Source organism: Mesoplodon densirostris, chromosome 8 (genome assembly GCF_025265405.1).
Source record: "Mesoplodon densirostris isolate mMesDen1 chromosome 8, mMesDen1 primary haplotype, whole genome shotgun sequence".
Lineage (NCBI taxonomy): Eukaryota > Metazoa > Chordata > Mammalia > Artiodactyla > Ziphiidae > Mesoplodon > Mesoplodon densirostris.
In genome coordinates this window covers 95,576,726-95,594,235 of record NC_082668.1, presented here as the reverse complement: position 1 = coordinate 95,594,235, position 17,510 = coordinate 95,576,726, and the positions used below count along the sequence as shown (strand labels likewise).

The 17,510-nt window shown below is 42.0% G+C and overlaps 1 protein-coding gene across 1 annotated transcript in view; it reads left to right on the top strand.

Moving 5' to 3' along the window:
* PDE11A (phosphodiesterase 11A) overlaps nt 1-16,507 on the top strand; it is a 440,483-nt gene extending 423,976 nt beyond the window's left edge. Inside the window, exon 20 of the mRNA XM_060106356.1 lies at nt 16,349-16,507. Within this exon, the coding sequence (XP_059962339.1) occupies nt 16,349-16,507 (159 nt within the window). The remainder of the gene's footprint in view (nt 1-16,348) is intronic.
* The last annotated feature ends 1,003 nt before the right edge of the window (nt 16,508-17,510 follow it).

Below are 17,510 nucleotides of genomic sequence, written 5' to 3'. Positions count from 1 at the left end.
AAGAGAAAAGAGACCTCAAGTGAGGCAGTAAGGGCTGAGCGTTTTTATACGGGTCCCCTTCCAGGTCCCCCCTCCTCACTAGTAAAACCTACAGCTCCTTATCCTCAGCTTTCTTTTCACGGGGATCTCCACTGGCTTGAAGGCTTGAATGAAAATAACTCCACTCTGCTGCTTTTTAAAACACCTTCGGCCTTATAAAGTGACTTTCTTCTTGGAGCAAGTAGAACTGATGATAGTTAATACCAGCCTTTCCAAGCGTCTGAAACAAGAGAGATAGAGTATGTGGAAATGCTTCGGGAAAAGTAAACATTACATGCTAAAGCCCTCCATACATGTGGGTCATTATTCTTGTTATTACCATTAATATCATCTCTAAGCTTCAGTAGCCTCTGTTGGAAGTTTGGACAGTAAATAGCTGAACTGCCGGTCTCACTAAGGTGTAGTGCATCTGTAACAACATTTCCTGAGCACTTCTTATGTGCCAGGCACCAGACTGACTTTCCAAGCATTATCTGATTTAATTCATTTAGCAATATCAAGTTAGATACTACTATCATCCCCCTTTTCAGATGTGAAAACTGAAGCTACAGAGTTTCTGTAATTTGCCCAAGAATACAAAGGTATTAAGTGACAGAGCTTAGATTTTTTTTTTTTTTTTCTGCCTTCAAATCTGGGCTTCTGACCAATAGGACCTTACTGCCACCTGAGATGATGTGCGAGCAGGCATTAATGTTATACAAACCTCAGGTCCTTATCAGGTCCCCTGAAACAGCAGCAACACGCTATTGTAATACTAGAATGTTCATCTAACTGAGCTTGCAGATCATCTGTAAATGAGGGAAGTGAAACCTTGAAAGGTCACCCGTGACCCGGCTTGACGGTGGCAAAGCGAGGTTTAGAAACCAAGCCTTTTGACCTCCAGTGTAGGGTCTGTCCCAAGATACTCTGCCACCTACATATTGAAGCATAATGTCTCCAAGTGTTCAAAGCTATCCCGAAGGGACATAGTTTAAAAAGGAAATCTATCTGAGTAGTGATGCAGATTTCAAACACACAGAAAGCAGATGGAAGCAGGGAGTTTGTTTTGAAGGACAGCATGGTGAACCAAGATGCCTCTAAGAACAGGGGAAATGAAATGAAAAGTCAGCAAACAAGGTAGAAAAGACAGTACTGAGAGGGCCTGAGAAACTGAACAGAAAATCTGAAGAAGATAAATGGATAATTTAACAGCCATTCAGTTTTTAAGAAAGACAAAGAACAAGCTACATTGCATCAGAAAAGGCCTAGAAATGATGATGAATGGGGCCCTTCAAATGAGTGGTGAACACAACAGAATCACAGTCGCCTGCACGATTCCCAGCTGAGGGCAAATTTGAGGAACTAAATAAGGATATGAGACTGATACGGATTGAAGAGTTTTTCAAAATCTGTTTAATGCCCAGGCAGGGGACATTGATCGATTTTCAGAGGAAATGTTTAGGATCAATGAGGTAGTCGGGCCTTATTGGAACGTGGATGGAGGGAGGGGATTTACATACAACATTAGCACAGCGTGCATTAAGGTACTGAGATAATTTTTGAATCATGGTGGCAAAGCACTATATTATTTTGATCTTTATGAAATAATTATTTCTTTTTTATCCTTGTACTTGTAAGCTTTCTTTATTAACAATGAAATGACTTGCTATTGAGTATTCTAACACATGATCAAAAGTTGCTAGTTCCTTTATCAGTTCATGTTACACTTCTAAGTAGAATATTTTATTGTTAAATAGTTTATACATACCCAGTGAACAGAACTCAAAAGGTCCAAAAGGCACAAAAGTATTAGAGAAAAGTGGTCCTCCCTCACACTCCTGTCCCCAGGTCACCCAGGTCCTCTCCCTCAGGGCAACCACTATTAACCAATTTCATCCAAAAACAGTCTATACAAAAGCAGAAATAATGTTTTTGGTTTTTTCTTTTATTGAGATATAGTTAGTGTATAATATATATATGGATGTATACATATACATGTATGTGTGCATATATATGCACGTATACACATATATGAACAGAGTGTCTCTCCTGCTCCATACCTTGTTTTCTTACACTTAATATATTTTTTAGGTCACTCCTTTTCAGTGTCCATATAGCAGCTATCACATTCGTTTTGATGGCTGCAGAGTATTAGATCTTAAAGATGTAGAATAAATTATTTAATCAATAATTAATTATTAATTATTTATGAACACTGATGTTGTTTCTAATAATTTGCTATTGTAAACAAAGTGCAATAAATATCTTTGTAAATGCATCATCTTCATACTTTATTTGTACGACAAACACCTGGAAGTGGAATTAGTGGGCATTTGGCATATGGGCATTTGAAATTTTGATAGGTATTGCCAACTTTCTCTCTGTGGAGTCTGAACCAATTTATATTTCTACCAGCAATGGCTGAGGTGCCTCTCCTTCTACACTCTTACCAAGACAATGTGTTACCAAACTTCTTGAATTTTGCCAATATGATGGTGCAAAATCTATCTCATGGTAGTTTTAGTTTGTATTTTCCATATCATAAATGAGTCTGATCATATTTTTAGTACAGATTTATTTATTAGAAGCCATTTGTATTTTTTTCTGTAAACTCTCCATATTTTTGCCCATTTTTCTATTGGGCTGGTGGTCTTTTCTTATTGATTTGTAGGAGCTCACTATATATTAAAGAAATAGACCTGTATCTGTAGCAAAAGTGGCAAATGTTTTTCCCAGGTTGTCATATATCTTTTCACTTTGTTTATGTTATACAGAAATACACTGATTCTATGTAGTCAAATTCATCTTTTTTTTATGGCTTCTGGATTTTATGTCATACAGATCATGACTTTCCCATTACAAAATTATAAAAAAATTTAAATTCTCAGAACTTCTTTTAGTATTTTATGGTTTCATTTTTTTTATATTTATATCTGTGACTCATCTGGTTTTGCTTTATTTGATTGAATGTGAAGTGTGAGGTCAGAATCCAACTTTAGTGTTTTGTTGGCTACCCCGTTGTCCCATAAGTGGTTTTTTTTTTACAACTTTACTGGAGTATAATTGCTTCACAGTGCTGTATTAGTTTCTGCTTTATAACAAAGTGAATCAGTTATACATATACATCTGTTGCCATATCCCTGCCCTCTTGCTCTCCCTCCCTCCCACCCTCCCTATCCCACCCCTCCAGGCGGTCACAAAGCACCAAGCTGATCTCCCTGTGCTATGCGGCTGCTTCCCACTAGCTATCTACCTTACGTTTGGTAGTGTATATATGTCCATGCCTCTCTCTCGCTTTGTCACAGCTTACTCTTCCCCCTCCCCATATCCTCAAGTCCATTCTCAAGTAGGTCTGTGTCTTTATTCCTAATGAAACTTCAAAGCTTTTGCACAGCAAAGGAAACCATAAACAAGACCAAAAGACAACCCTCAGAATGGGAGAAAATATTTGCAAATGAAGCAACTGACAAAGGATTAATCTCCAGAATTTATAAGCAGCTCATGCAGCTCAATAGCAAAAAAAATAACCCAATCCAAAAATGGGCAGAAGACCTAAATAGACATTTCTCCAAAGAAGATATACAGACTGCCAACAAACACATGAAAGAATGCTCAACATCATTAATCATTAGAGAAATGCAAATCAAAACTACCATGAGATATCATCTCACACCAGTCAGAATGGCCATCATCAAAAAATCTAGAAACAATAAATGCTGGAGAGGGTGTGGAGAAAAGGGAACACTCTTGCACTGCTGGTGGGAATGTGAATTGGTACAGCCGCTATGGAGAACAGTATGGAGGTTCCTTAAAAAACTACAAATAGAACTACCATATGACCCAGCAATCCCACCACTGGGCATATACCCTGAGAAAACCATAATTCAAAAAGAGACATGTACCAAAATGTTCATTGCAGCTCTATTTACAATAGCCCGGAGATGGAAACAACCAAAGTGTCCATCATCCGATGAATGGATAAAGAAGATGTGGCACATATATACAATGGAATATTACTCAGCCATAAAAAGAAACGAAATTGAGCTATTTGTAATGAGGTGGATAGACCTAGAGTCTGTCATACACAGTGAAGTAAGTCAGAAAGAGAAAGACAAATACCGTATGCTAACACATATATATGGAATTTAAGAAAAAAACAAATGTCATGAAGTCCCATAAGTTTTTTTTTTTTTTAATTTACTTCTGGCTGTGTTGGGTCTTCGTTTCTGTGCGAGGGCTTTCTCTAGTTGTGGCAAGCAGGGGCCACTCCTCATTGCAGTGCACGGGCCTCTCACTATCGCGGCCTCTCGTCGCGGAGCACAGGCTCCAGACACGCAGGCTCAGTAGTTGTGGCTCACGGGCCTAGTTGCTCTGTGGTATGTGGGATCTTCCCAGACCAGGGCTCGAACCCATGTCCCCTGCATTAGCAGGCAGATTCTCAACCACTGCGCCAGCAGGGAAGCCCCCATAAGTTTTTGACTAATCATTTTCCTTATGATTTAAGAGTTCACCTTCATCATATACCAAATTCCCTTAAATTTAATTCTATTTTTACTCTTTCTATTCTGTTGTATTACTCTGTCTGCCTAATCACGCTCTTTTAATTAATATTGCTTTATAATATATTTTAATGATAAGCCTAGTTTCACCTTCCCCATTACTCTTTCAGTATTTTCTAGGTATTCTTGTTTATTTTTCCATATAAGCTTTAGAATTTAATTCAAATACAAATCTAGTGTGTCTTCTTATTGGGATGCTTATTTAATCTTAAATGATCAATATCTGAAAGTTAAATTAACGTAAAACTTCCCAACATTGAAAAGAAGAAAAACGTCGCCTATTAGGAAGTTTTTGTTCGTAAAATTCTAATGTTCCCTTCCTTAAACTATACGTCAAAAATTTAATAAAAAAACATTCAGAGTATTGGCCCTGCTGTCCCCACACATACAAACTTTTCCCACATCTTAGTCTTTGGGAGAGCTGGCAATGCGATAAAGCCACAATAACATACCTTCCATCAGATCTTAAAGGTCACCCTTTCTACGGACAAAAGGCCAGCTAATGATACACCCAGTGGTATGTGTAAAATACCCCTTTCTTTGTCTTCCTATTCTTTCTCCCCAAAATCTTTCTTTATTATGTTGTAAAATTAAGAAAAAGTAGGTTCTCTTACCATATGGAGAGAGATCAGTAAAATAATAGAGGATTTTTGTCCCCAAGGATGTTTACCTAAAGACAAAACATCTCTCATGGCTTCTTTGGGTCTGGTTCGCTGTCAGTCTGGGGCACTGGGATGCACAGACTTTGATGGCTCCCTCTCTATCTCAAATCTGAGCCCTGTTTGGTGCTGGCAAGAGGACCACCTTTAAACTCTCACAAGAAATGCTCAGGCATCATCAGATTTGCATGGCACTCCCTAAGCAGTTCATTAGTACAAATATCAGCTAAAAAATAGAAGGGCAAATGATAATAGGGTATTCTAGAATCCATTCTAGGAGGTACCATGGTAGCTTACTGAGAACACCATTCACACTAAGGGCAAGGGATTCCACGTTTGTAAAACCCTCTCCCACACAGGCACCCTAGCCATTATGCTTGGAGAACCCTAGGGCTCAAGGCATGTGAGAAGTATACAAAAATATATATAGTAAACAAATGCTTGCACCTCAAAAAATAAATTTTTTAAATGGTTCTTTTTACACATTGAACTTTTCAGAAACAATAGATTATATATATATATATACATATATATGTGTATATATGTGTGCCTATAAAAGCTCAAGTGGCATAGTTTCACCAGAAAACATTCCAGTGTATGGAGAGGTGGATTGTTATTACCATGTGGCTGTGTTTTACTTACATGTTCCAACCACCTCTTACATGAAGCCCCATTCATCAAAGGCTGTGGCTTCTGGGTCAGCAGCTATTCCTTCCAAGTCAGATGTTGCCTACACAGTGAACATGATTGATTAGCTACCAGTGTGCTCTGAAAACCCAACCAACAGGATAACCTAGGACAGAATCCTAGAGGGCTCATTATAACAGAAGAAGTGGTCTCCTTGCTCCCGTGTACAGGAGCCATCTTTAGGCCTGCCGTGATTTACCGCTTAAAACCTTTATTTTCCCAGGGTAGGCTTGAAAAGAGGAGTCACAGATAAAAGATTCACTGTCTACACCTAATGTTTGGGAGGTGGCGTGAAGCTACCTCCCTCCTGTGAATTTGTCCTGAAGCAGTGCCGAGGACACTAGAACCGAAAAGTTGCTCCAGTGTCCGGACGCTGTAGTCAAGTGTGAGGCACGTGTCATCACCAACATCCCACTGAGATCCCTCATGGGAAGACACCAGGGGCTTTGTCCTCAGGCAGGCCTGAACTGATGTTCCAGCTCTGCTGTACACTTATCCATGTAAACTTTGGCCCTTTTAAGTTGATTTCCGCAATCTCAGGTTCCTTATCTGTCACAACAGGGTCAACAATACTGATCTCTCCACAATGTTGTGAGGTTTAATGAACACTGGACACATTCAGTACTCAGTAGCTATTAGTTCATTTTGGCAAGATGTGTTTTACTCTCTCTCACCGAGAGCGAGTGGGTGGCCTTCAGAGTAGACTCGGCCCACCGACATGTCTCATTCAGTTGAACACTGTTTATAACGTGTAACGTATCCAGTTTGCCAAAGGCCCCACCACTCCCAACTGTATCATGCAGCCTGTTTCATTCATCAACTTTACTGGCCTGACCCAGTGGACATTGTATTTAAAACTCTTGCCTTGTATTATGGAAATAACAATGCTGTTAATCCAAGGAGACTAAAATTCCTGCCTCATTAATTCCTAATGTTAATCTCATTTGTAAATATCATTTTCCACAAAGGAATCCCTTGAGCATGTAAATAAAATAAGCGAAACAAGAAACTTGAGAGATTAGGAAGGAAATGGAAAGGGTAAGAAAAGAGGGAGAGAAAATTTCAATAAAGCATTTTCACTTTTACAGTCACTATTAATCTGCTTCCAACCTAGGAAAGAAAATGATGTCTTTCTTTCTAAGTTATTACTAGTACTGTAATTAGCTTTCAGGAGATTAGAATTGATGCTACAAACATCAGTGTTATAGCTTGGCTAGACTATGCCCTTAGGATTCCGATTACAGATCTGAATCATTCTTACGTTGGATTCTAACGAGCTTGCTTGCCCTCCTCATACTAAGTATTACCTCTGTGGCTTTATCATCTTTACTGCTAATTTGGGTAACTCTCTCACATTATTTAGATTTTAAGCTCTCAAATGTCACAACAAAACAGAAAGATCTGACGATATTTTTTGGCATTTGCAAAAACCAGACATAGCCAACCTGTTACTGCTGAATAGATACTACAACTGTTACTGCTGTAACAGATCTGCAGAGTTAATATCACATATAGAAAAATAGTTTTCCCAACTGGAAAGAGACTCTCACCCGATGTGATAAATGTGGAGTGACACTGAGCTTCCACTAAGGAGAAAATAACAGCTAGTCGCTGTTTTTCCTTTCTGTCTGAGTTCACCTGGTCCTTAGGAAAAACGCAGGCTAAATTGACGCCGTCACCCGGGTCCTTTTGAGTCCTCCTTCTTGGAAGCCGAAATCCCGTAGGTCAGCTGACTTTGCCACCAGGGGGAGTTGGCATCCTCTGTTAGGGTCTTCTGAGTCCCCACAGCATGGGCGGTTCAGACTCAGCAACCTTTAAAACCTTTTAAAGAGTCTGTTTGGCAGACTCTGGGGGTTCAAGGAGAAGAGAGAAAAGTGCTAGCTGGTCCCTGACTCTCATGAACTTGGGTAGAGAGGGCTGCCTGGTGAGTATTAGCAGCAACCTTTTATGCTGGGCAAGCTGAGACTCCCTTATGCCAGCCACCAGTTCAAAGTCTGGTGGGGGGTTTCAATCTCAAGTAATTCCTGGGGTGACAGAACAATACGGGACCATAGCAAAAGGCCCATGATTTGGAGCTCAGAAACTCCCTCAAATGAGCTTGAGCAGAAATGGGAGTTTGTTGGCTCAAGCAACTGGGGAGCTTAGAGGTGCAGGTGACTGGGCAGCAAGTGGCCACATCCAGGGGATTCAAAGGATATCATAAGACAGACACCCCCTTTCTTCTGCCTCCTAGCTATGTTTTGGTTTCATTCTCAACCAAGCTTTCCTCACACATCCTGGCAGCTCTAAGGTCATGTTCATTCTAGGTATTATCACACCAAAAGAAAGAAGAAAAAGAAAGCCTCACTTCCAATAGTTCTGGGGAAAACCTTGCGAGACCTCTGATTGCCTTAGCTTGAGCCACACCCACATCCACATTGCTACACCAGTCACTGGTGTTGGTCAGGATTGAATTATGCTCCTACTCAGAGCACATGGAGTGGATTTTTACCTGAGGAAGGGTAAAGGGACTGTATATAGCCTCTGCTGTCTACTGCAGTTCACTTATAATCCACTGCCAAAAAAAGTTAACTCACAACTACCCGATGCAGGGGATCAATCTGTTCAAGCATCAAGATGCCTAAATCCTTTGACACCTACACAGGTAGCCATAAAATAGAGACCTACAACCTGACATCAATTCTCTCAATTAGGAATTGCATGCGGCTACTAGTAACAGAGATCTGAAATCACAATAGCTTAAACAAAATAGAAATTTACTTCTCTCTCTGATAAAAATAATCCAGAGAAGTCAGTTCTAGGTTGCTATGATGTGGCAGTTCCATAGCCATCAGAGACCCAGTCCCTGTTTATCTTTCCTTAGGACATGGCTGCCATACTCAAGGTTGCCTCATAGTCACAAGATGGTCACTGTAGCTCCAGCCATCGTGTTAATATTCCAGCAGCAAGAAGGAGATAGGGGCAGGGGCAAAAGGATGCACTTCCCAACTGAATAAAGTCCCATTTAAGAGTCTTCTCAGAAGCTCCTCTTTCTGAATTCTGCTTGCACCTCCCTGGCCATTCCTAAGCTTAAGGGAGGTGGGAAGGCAACTACCAGTCTCTATTAGAGATACCACAGTCCTTGTGGAGTAAATGACTCCATCCCCAGTGGGGCAGAAGTCATAAGGCTAGAGCCTTTTAAACTCCATTGTGTTCTAGCCAGGGAAGAACCCAATAGAACACAGTGCCTGGCACAGGTACATGTGTGACATATATAAACAATTATTACTAATTTTCCAACTTGATCAAGTTACATACTAAAGCTTTATTTTAAAGGTGGTATTTTTAATGTAAATGTCTAAAAACATTTATCCAAAGAAGTCTTGGCTCACTTCTGTGTTCACCATTATTGTTTGATTATTTGTTTTCCAAAGCAAGTTTTAAAAACTGCTGGAAGCCTCCTGTGGTAGTTAATACATTATCTTAAGTAATTTAATGCAAATTAATTTTTACACAACCTTGGGTTTCGAAGGCCACTGAACTGGGGAGGGGAGGCGTGAGGTCTGGGGGAATCTGCTTGCTGCCCCCCATCTGGACCCACAGCTCCGTCTGCTCTCACATGTAGTACCTAACACTTCATCTACTTCCCTGCCAAACACACCATGTGGAGTTTAGCTTATTTCCTTCCTCAGAAAAATGTTAAGATGCATAGAAAGATGTGTATTTCAGGTTTTCTAGAAGACTCAAAGGGATTATTTTAGCATTTCCAAATTCTGCTTTTGTACCATAACTCAGATTTTCCACTGGGCTTTATGGTTCTTTTCTTTTCTGTGTTATTTCTGGATTTCATTCCCTTTTAATCCCACAATTCTCCTTTTCTGGTAGGGTCTTACAACACATTCATATCATATGGGAGCCACCCAAAGGTTCAGGGTAGAGAGCAGCCAACTCGGCTGTGTGATTTTGATTGACCAGGATGGCTACAATGAGAGTTGATTGGACAGGACCCAGGGGAGGAAGCAGGGAGCCCAGGTAGGAGCTGCAGGAGGTTAAGGCAGTGGAGAAGTGAGGGCAGCCTGAAGTAGGGTGGTAGGAATGGCAATGGACTGACACACGGAGAGAACTTGGAAGTAGGATTGAGAGGACTTGGTGATATTTTGGATGCGGCGGAAGAGGCAGAGGTCACGGATGATCCGTAGATTGCTGGGTTGGGCAGCTGGGTGGAGAGGTAATGCTTAGCTCCCTGAGGGAGTAAACCTGAGAGCAGAGGAGGGTTCGGAGGAAGGCCATGAGTTCAGTTCAGGACAATCAGTTCACTGGCTCTGGCCTTTACAACACAATGGAAGAACAGAAGGTTGACAAGCCAATTGGGATTCTTAGCAACCACAGCATTGCAACATGACATGTAAAATTCAGGAATATGTCAGACTCAACGATGAATAGTCTTTACCTTTGGGAACCAAGAAGGATGAGCAGTTCAACAATTCACTAATTTAAAAGTTTGGGTTCGCTGCACAATTAGCCACTTCTCTCTGAAGTCACATAGCTTAAGTAGAAGCCTCCTTTGTTTCTTGGAGATAGGTACTCTTTACACATGTGGCTGGCCAGTCTCGAGAATTCAAGAGAATTTCAGGAGCTGCCACCCCTTGCATGCGTTCTTGCCCCTTCTGTTGATGGTCTGAGCAGACATGACACCAGCTGTCTACTGCAGAATTCGTGTCTTCAATTACTTTCCTTTTCAAAACACCAACACCCAAGTCAGCTTTTGGACATTTTCACCCAGGAAGTTAAATAATCATGGTAGAAAAGTGATCACATCTTCATTACAGGGATATTGCCTCAAACAAGATATTTGAGAGGGGCTCCAAGTTTATTTTCATATTTTATCAAAAAATTGATATTTAAAAAATATTTTAATTTCTTCTCTGCCATGCATTGTATCTCTTAGTTTGTGATTATTTCTTTTGGGTAAGGTGGGGATAGAGGACAGCGGAAAATATAATTCTTATTGCCAACACTCTGGAAATACATGAGTCAACAATAGGAAGTAAAAACCATCTTCCCTCTTTGTCTTTTAAAAAAATAAATAAACAGCCAGCTCAGATAATTTCCTCAAAGTTTTTTAAAGGTATTAATGACGTAGTTGGAGATTTTCAGGGTCCAAGAAAATCTGGTTTTAATTTGGTGGTGTTCCTCTCTCCCCTCTGCAAGACTGTAGGTGCAGGGACTTTTTCTAAGAGCCTGGCTTTCTCTGCTTATTCCCCTGTCCCACACCTGCCTCCATCTGTCCAGCAGTTGAGCTCCAAGAAGTGATTGTGGTCAACTAATAAGCACACATGGGGCCAGATGATAGCAGATGTGGATCCTGATGGCAGCGGGAAAGCAAGAGTCACACTCCTAGCAGCCTAGCGAAGTGATAAAAACAAGCTCTCAGCAATAATGGTAATAAGACAGAATACTATATTCATTTCCCAAGGGGCTCATTCTCAGGTTGCTTTTACCGCAGGATCTTGTAGCAGGTCAGAACGTACTGACCCCACCCGTCCTGGCCTCACCCCATCCTCCTGCCACTGCTCTGTGGGTGGAGTAGGGGACGAGTGCTGTTCTCAGAGATGACTGAGACCCAAAGATACAGGCCTTGTTTCCAGTCTCCCTCGGAGCTCATGCGATAGTACCCAAGACAGAGCTGTTTAAAACCAATTATAGGGACTTCCACTGCTGGACCAGAGTAACAGGGGGAAAAGAAAACCGCCAAGAAACAAACAGAAAAATACATAAAACAACAGTTTTCAGACACTGGGCAACAGGCAACACAATACAGTGATTCCTGAGAAAGGGGAACAAATGAAATGGGCCCTCCAGGTGCCCCAGCTTACTCCCTGGGGAGGGTGTCCAGGCCACAGCACAGGGAGGGGAAGCCAGGCAGAGCTCGATGGTCCCACTGAGATGAGGCAGAGGCAGGAGTCTGGGGAGGCCAAGGAAGGGAGAGTCCCCAGGGAAGAGCAGCAGAGAAGAGAGGGCTCCAGAGATCTGCCGAGGGCCTTGAGCCTGCGGTGCTGTCCACCCAGGCACGTGAGGAAACCACTGCTGCTGCAGACCACCGGCAAACAGGAGAAGGCGGAGCAATGCTCAGAGCTCACCCAGGCCTGGGAGGAGTCCGTGGTCCCACCACCCTGAAGTGTGGAGAAAAACCCGAAATACATGAAGTTCTGGGGACAGTTCTCAGAAGATCACTGTCTCGGTAGTGGAGCCAGACTAGCCCTAGACTAAAGCTGCTCTGGACCCACCTAGCAAAGCTCAAAGGCATGCCTCAAAAGGATCTAATTATTATTTCCAAGTAACCGTCAAAACTGCATTCTCGGGCCTCCCTGGTGGCGCAAGTGGTTGAGAGTCCGCCTGCCGATGCAGGGGATACGGGTTCGTGCCCCGGTCTGGGAGGATCCCATATGCCGCGGAGCGGCTGGGCCCGTGAGCCATGGCCGCTGAGCCTGTGCGTCCGGAGCCTGTGCTCCGCAACGGGGGAGGCCACAACAGTGAGAGGCCCGCATACCGCAAAAAAAAAAAAAAAAAAAAAAAAAAAAAAAAAAAAAAAAAAACTGCATTCTCCAATAAAACTGAGAAATGTTTAAAGAAATTTAAATAAAGAAAAGAAAATCAGGAACCCAACAACATAAAATTCACAATGTCTGATATCCAATCAAGAATTGCCAGGCATGCAAAGAAGCAAGAAATCTGACCCATAATAATGAGAAAAATCAATCAGTTCATTTCACACTAAGAAATGACACAGATCATAGAATTGATAAGGAAGGACATTAAGACATTTATTACATTTTATATGTTCAAGAGAGTAGAGGAAAGATTGGGCATGAAAAACAGAGTCATGGAAGATATAAAAAAAGACCCAAATCAAACTTCTAGAAATGAAAACTACAATTTTTAAGAGGAAAACTACACTAGATAGGATTCACAGCAGATGAAGCTCTGCAGAAGAAAAATTCAGTGGCATAGCAATAGAAAATTGGAATTTGATCCCTCTCCTCTCTGTATACTCCAGAGGCTAATTTCTACACAGTGTGATTAGTCTCACTCAAGCATTATCATAATAATGTTGTTCCACAAGTTTCTGCTTTCACTCCCTCTCTGAAAGAAACACTGCAAATGATGAGGGAATCAACCTAATTATACATATATACATTATATATATATATATATATTCTATGTATTTATGCTTACATAGGCATAAAATGTTTATTGAATCCACCCAAGAAACTGATAACATCAGTTGCCTCTAGGGAAGGAAACTAAATCTCTGGGGCAGGGATGAAAGGAGATTTTAACACTATGTTTTGTACCCTTTGTATTCATTGGACTAGTGAATGTGTTACTTATTAAAAACATAAATAAAATATGGAATAAACTGTACATGCTGGTCACAAGTGGACTCAACAGTGGAGTGTGAAAGGAATGAGGAAGCAAGTGGCCCCTCTGCTACCTGGATGACTAGGTGCCCAGGGCTGTGTCCCCAAGTTAGGCAAGTATCCAGGGTCCTGTCTGTGATGGGCCAGGGTTGGGGAGCTGCAGTGAGCTTGGGAGTCTCAGTGACATCCATACACAGCCCAAGTTGGGTTTTGAGGTCAATAAATCAATCCTAACCTACACTTGGAGCAGCACATGAGTCATTAGCCTACTGCTCAGTAGATTCGAGTTTAAAGGGAGAGCACCCCAAGGATTAGAACCATCAGGGCGATTACAGGGATATAGTTTTCAGCTCAGTAGAAAGAACAACATTCTAAAATCAGAACAAAGAGTAAATCGACAACCCCAGCCAGGGAGGTAGTGAGTTCCCTGCCTCCGGACGTGTTTAAACACTGAATGGTCACACCACGGGGATGTCACAGAAGGGACTCATCCTGTGGTGGATGGTGCCACACTCATAACCTTTAGAGTCACTCTGTGTGTACAGGGAGAGTGGGCAGATGGGTGTTTGCTAAGAGAAGAGTTAGTCCAACGAGACAGAGACCAGTAGCATTTGCACAGAACTCATCGGGTGTCACTTGCTGATGAGAAGTTTGTAGGAATACGCATATCTTTCTAAATACTGGGAGCAATTCTCTTGCTGATGGTACATTGCACGTAATCACCGTAAACCTTGGAATTTAGGTTTGTGGATAATCCCTTGCCTTCCTAATATTCTAATAGCTCCATATTCTTCCAGCTAACTGCATTTATATAACAAATTTATAGTGTAAGAATAATTCTTCGAGATTCTTGCTACCTTTGCCTAGAACCAGCACCTGACTAGAGGAAAACGATATTCCAGTGTGGCAATTCTGTGTTTAAGGAGAATATGAAATAGAAGAAGGAATTCTGAGAAATAATGTACCCCTCCCAAAAGAATTTTTTTATTCAACACAAAGAAAGCAAGACAGCGAACAAAAAGCTAGATAAAGGAAAGCAATCTGTTTGGGGCTAAGCCAAATAAACTTAAATAGTTTAAGGAATAAATCGGTGGAGTAATTCGAATCATGGGCAGGTGCTATGAACGTAATTTAGTAAATGCTCGGGAACCTGCCAAGGAAGAGAAAAATGTGTTGCTTTTGAGATTATTTCCCAGCAGCTTCATAAAAGAAAACTGATTACAGGAATTTAATAAGTAAAACAGAGCCAGAACTATAGTAATCAAATGAGTTTTTAATTACATTTCATGCAGAAAAAAGTTCCAATTTGTGCTCCTGGGATTAAAAAAAAAAATAAGTTCTAGAGAAATGCTTTTGTGGCAGGAAAATAACGTAAACACTTATTTCCATAGGAATTATAGTAGTCAGTTTAATTAAAAGGCTTGATCAGAGCGAAGAGGAGCCAGTGCCAAACGATACTAAAAACCATGGCATTCGTCGCCACCTCTTACACTATTGTCTAAATAAAAACACTGCATTGAGCAGAACACAGGCACCTGCATTTTTCTCATGGATGTAAAGGGGATTTTGATCACTGCCTCAATTATTATGTTGCTGTGATTTATTACCATATGGAATAACAAATACATCTGATTTCAAATTAGACGTTGTTGCTTGGTGTGATAAACATCGCTTATAAAAGCAGGAACATGCTGTGTTTAAGGGACACGAGTGTGAGGGGACACCGCCACGGTGGAGCGCTCGCCGCTCAACAGGATCCCTACGTATTTCTGGGCTTTCAACCCCCCACTTACCTTATATCTAGTTACACTTCACTTGTATCCCTGAAACTCCCCAGAGCAGAGGGTTATTTGAGGGGATACTTCAGGTCCTCCTAACAGGTGGTTTGCAGTCATGCTTAGGGGATTCCATCCTCAACAGAAAGAGCTATTGTTCTTCCTGTTGGAGGACTTCGCTCTGGAGTACCCGCTAACTACGGGTCCGGCTTGGAGAAGGCTTTTCAGGAGGTGTCCTGCAACCACGGTGGTTTAGTCACCGGTCACCTTTTGTTCCCCTTGTGATGAACGAGACACACCTGCAGGGTGTCTCCATGGGACTGGGAGTATAATCTGTGGCCACAGAATGCTGACCCAAGGCATTAAGCGGGACCATTACCTTTCCAGGGGCTAAAGCCCCGCAGCCCTGTGATCCCTGTTTCATTCATTGCTTTGTTCCCTCAGAGGAGTGATCCACATTTTGTGAGGCTGAAAGTTTGTACCATTTGGGAGTTGGGGACCCTTTTTAAAAAATAACACAAAATTAAGTGCAAAAAAGGAATATTTAGAAGGGTCTCCTAAAAGTGAGGACCCTGAATCCTGAGCTTCCTTAGCCTTGTGGTCAGTCGGCCTCCAGCCCCACCCTACATTTTCTCTCCCTCCTCTCTCCTGCACCCCTCCATCTGTCCCTCTCTTCCACACCCTTTTTCTTTTCTCTAGTGTCTATTTCCATGCATATTCTCATGGTGATCTGTACATTTAGCACAGTCCCCAGATCCTGTGCTTTAAAAATGAGCTCCTCTCATCTCAGGATTTTACCTGGCCTTTCTCATTCACGTGAGTCCACCCAGAGTCATCTTTGGTGGAGCAAATGGTAGGTTTATTTTTGTAAAAATTTCAGTTCCTGATCTGTTGAGAGCTGGAGCCCTCCCTAGCAGGCAAAGATACACATACTAGTAGACCGTGTGAGCTGCATATTTTGTTTCCTGTTTGATGTGAATTTAAAACAGGATCATAATCAACTTGGCTGGGGCCCCCTGGAGGAGTGCACAGACATCTGTCTTATTTTTTCATTTTCTATATAAGCTCTGTTAATACAACACAGTGGTGCTAAGTGCATATTTACTTCTTATAAATAGCTCATGTTTACCAAAATAATCATCACTTTCATTTCTTACAGCCAGTTGCCATTCTCCTCACAGCTGAAAGCTAGAAAATCATGGCAGTGACTCCGGTTCCTCTCTCCCCCACCTGCTTTTGTTGTATTTTAGGCATTGGTGAAGGTCAATGTGAAACTGAAGCCGATGCTGGATTCGGTAGCTGCCAACAGAAGTAAGTGGGAAGAGCTGCACCAGAAAAGGCTGCTCATCTCTTCGGCTGCCTCTGCCCGCTCTGTCAATCTCATGGTGACAGGAGATGACAGAGACTAACGCCCCAGGTCAGCCACGGCTGTGAAATGACTGCGTCCTCAAGAGCCAGCTTCGGTCTCACCACAGCATTCTTTTGTTCCTTTAAGCTCAAACAGACATAAAGTCTCAGGGTTGTGCTGGGAAGCATGCCTGGGCTTTCACCTTGCAGTGTGGTGCCAGCAGAAAGGACAGAGGAGGAGGTGGGGCAGGGAGCACATGCCCCAGGACGCTCACCTCTCCCTGAGGCACACACATGGGCTGAGACGAAGATTCTGGGCAGCGGGCCACTTGGGTCCAGGACCTGAGGACGGTTGGCCCTGCTCACCCTGAGCCGAGGGGATGTTGAACAGTGAAGGCGTCATTAGCGCTGCTTCATGTTGTGTATGGCTGTTCTGTTTGTTACAAGCCAAACAACGTCTGCTTTTGCTTCCTCTCCTGAGCTCCCCCTTCTGTGCCAGACTGTCCCAAGAATCCCCATTGGTATTCTGTGGAGATACCTTATTTTTAATCCTAAAGCTTCTTAATGATGGATGAGAGCCTTTAGAACTGCCTACCTAAAAGAGAAACTATATTTTCCTTAGAAAAACCAGCCATTCCCAGTTTTCCCCTAAAAAGGTCTATAGTAGGAAGACAGCAAATGTGTTTGTCTGATTGACGTTTAGACAAGATTCATAACATTGTATTGGGATTGTGGTCCCCTTTTTCAGTTTTTTAACTCAGCCTTCATTGTAGACCAAGTCTTCTCCCAGAAGGAATGGATTAATAGACTTAAATTAAAGTAAGGGTGAACGGAAATCTATAGGTGGATTTGACGCAATGACACGGGAACACTCAGAACTATTTCCGGCAGTGAGACGTTTCACAGGACCCAGCAGAGCCACGGGGAATGACCTCTGACTACCTGTAGCTCTCCTAGCGATGACTTTCAGTATAAAATGTAAGGTTACTACCAGTGCCAACCTAAAGCCAAATGGAAAGGTCCCCAAGTTTGGATTTTTTCCTTAAGTGTAAGATATAATGCTTG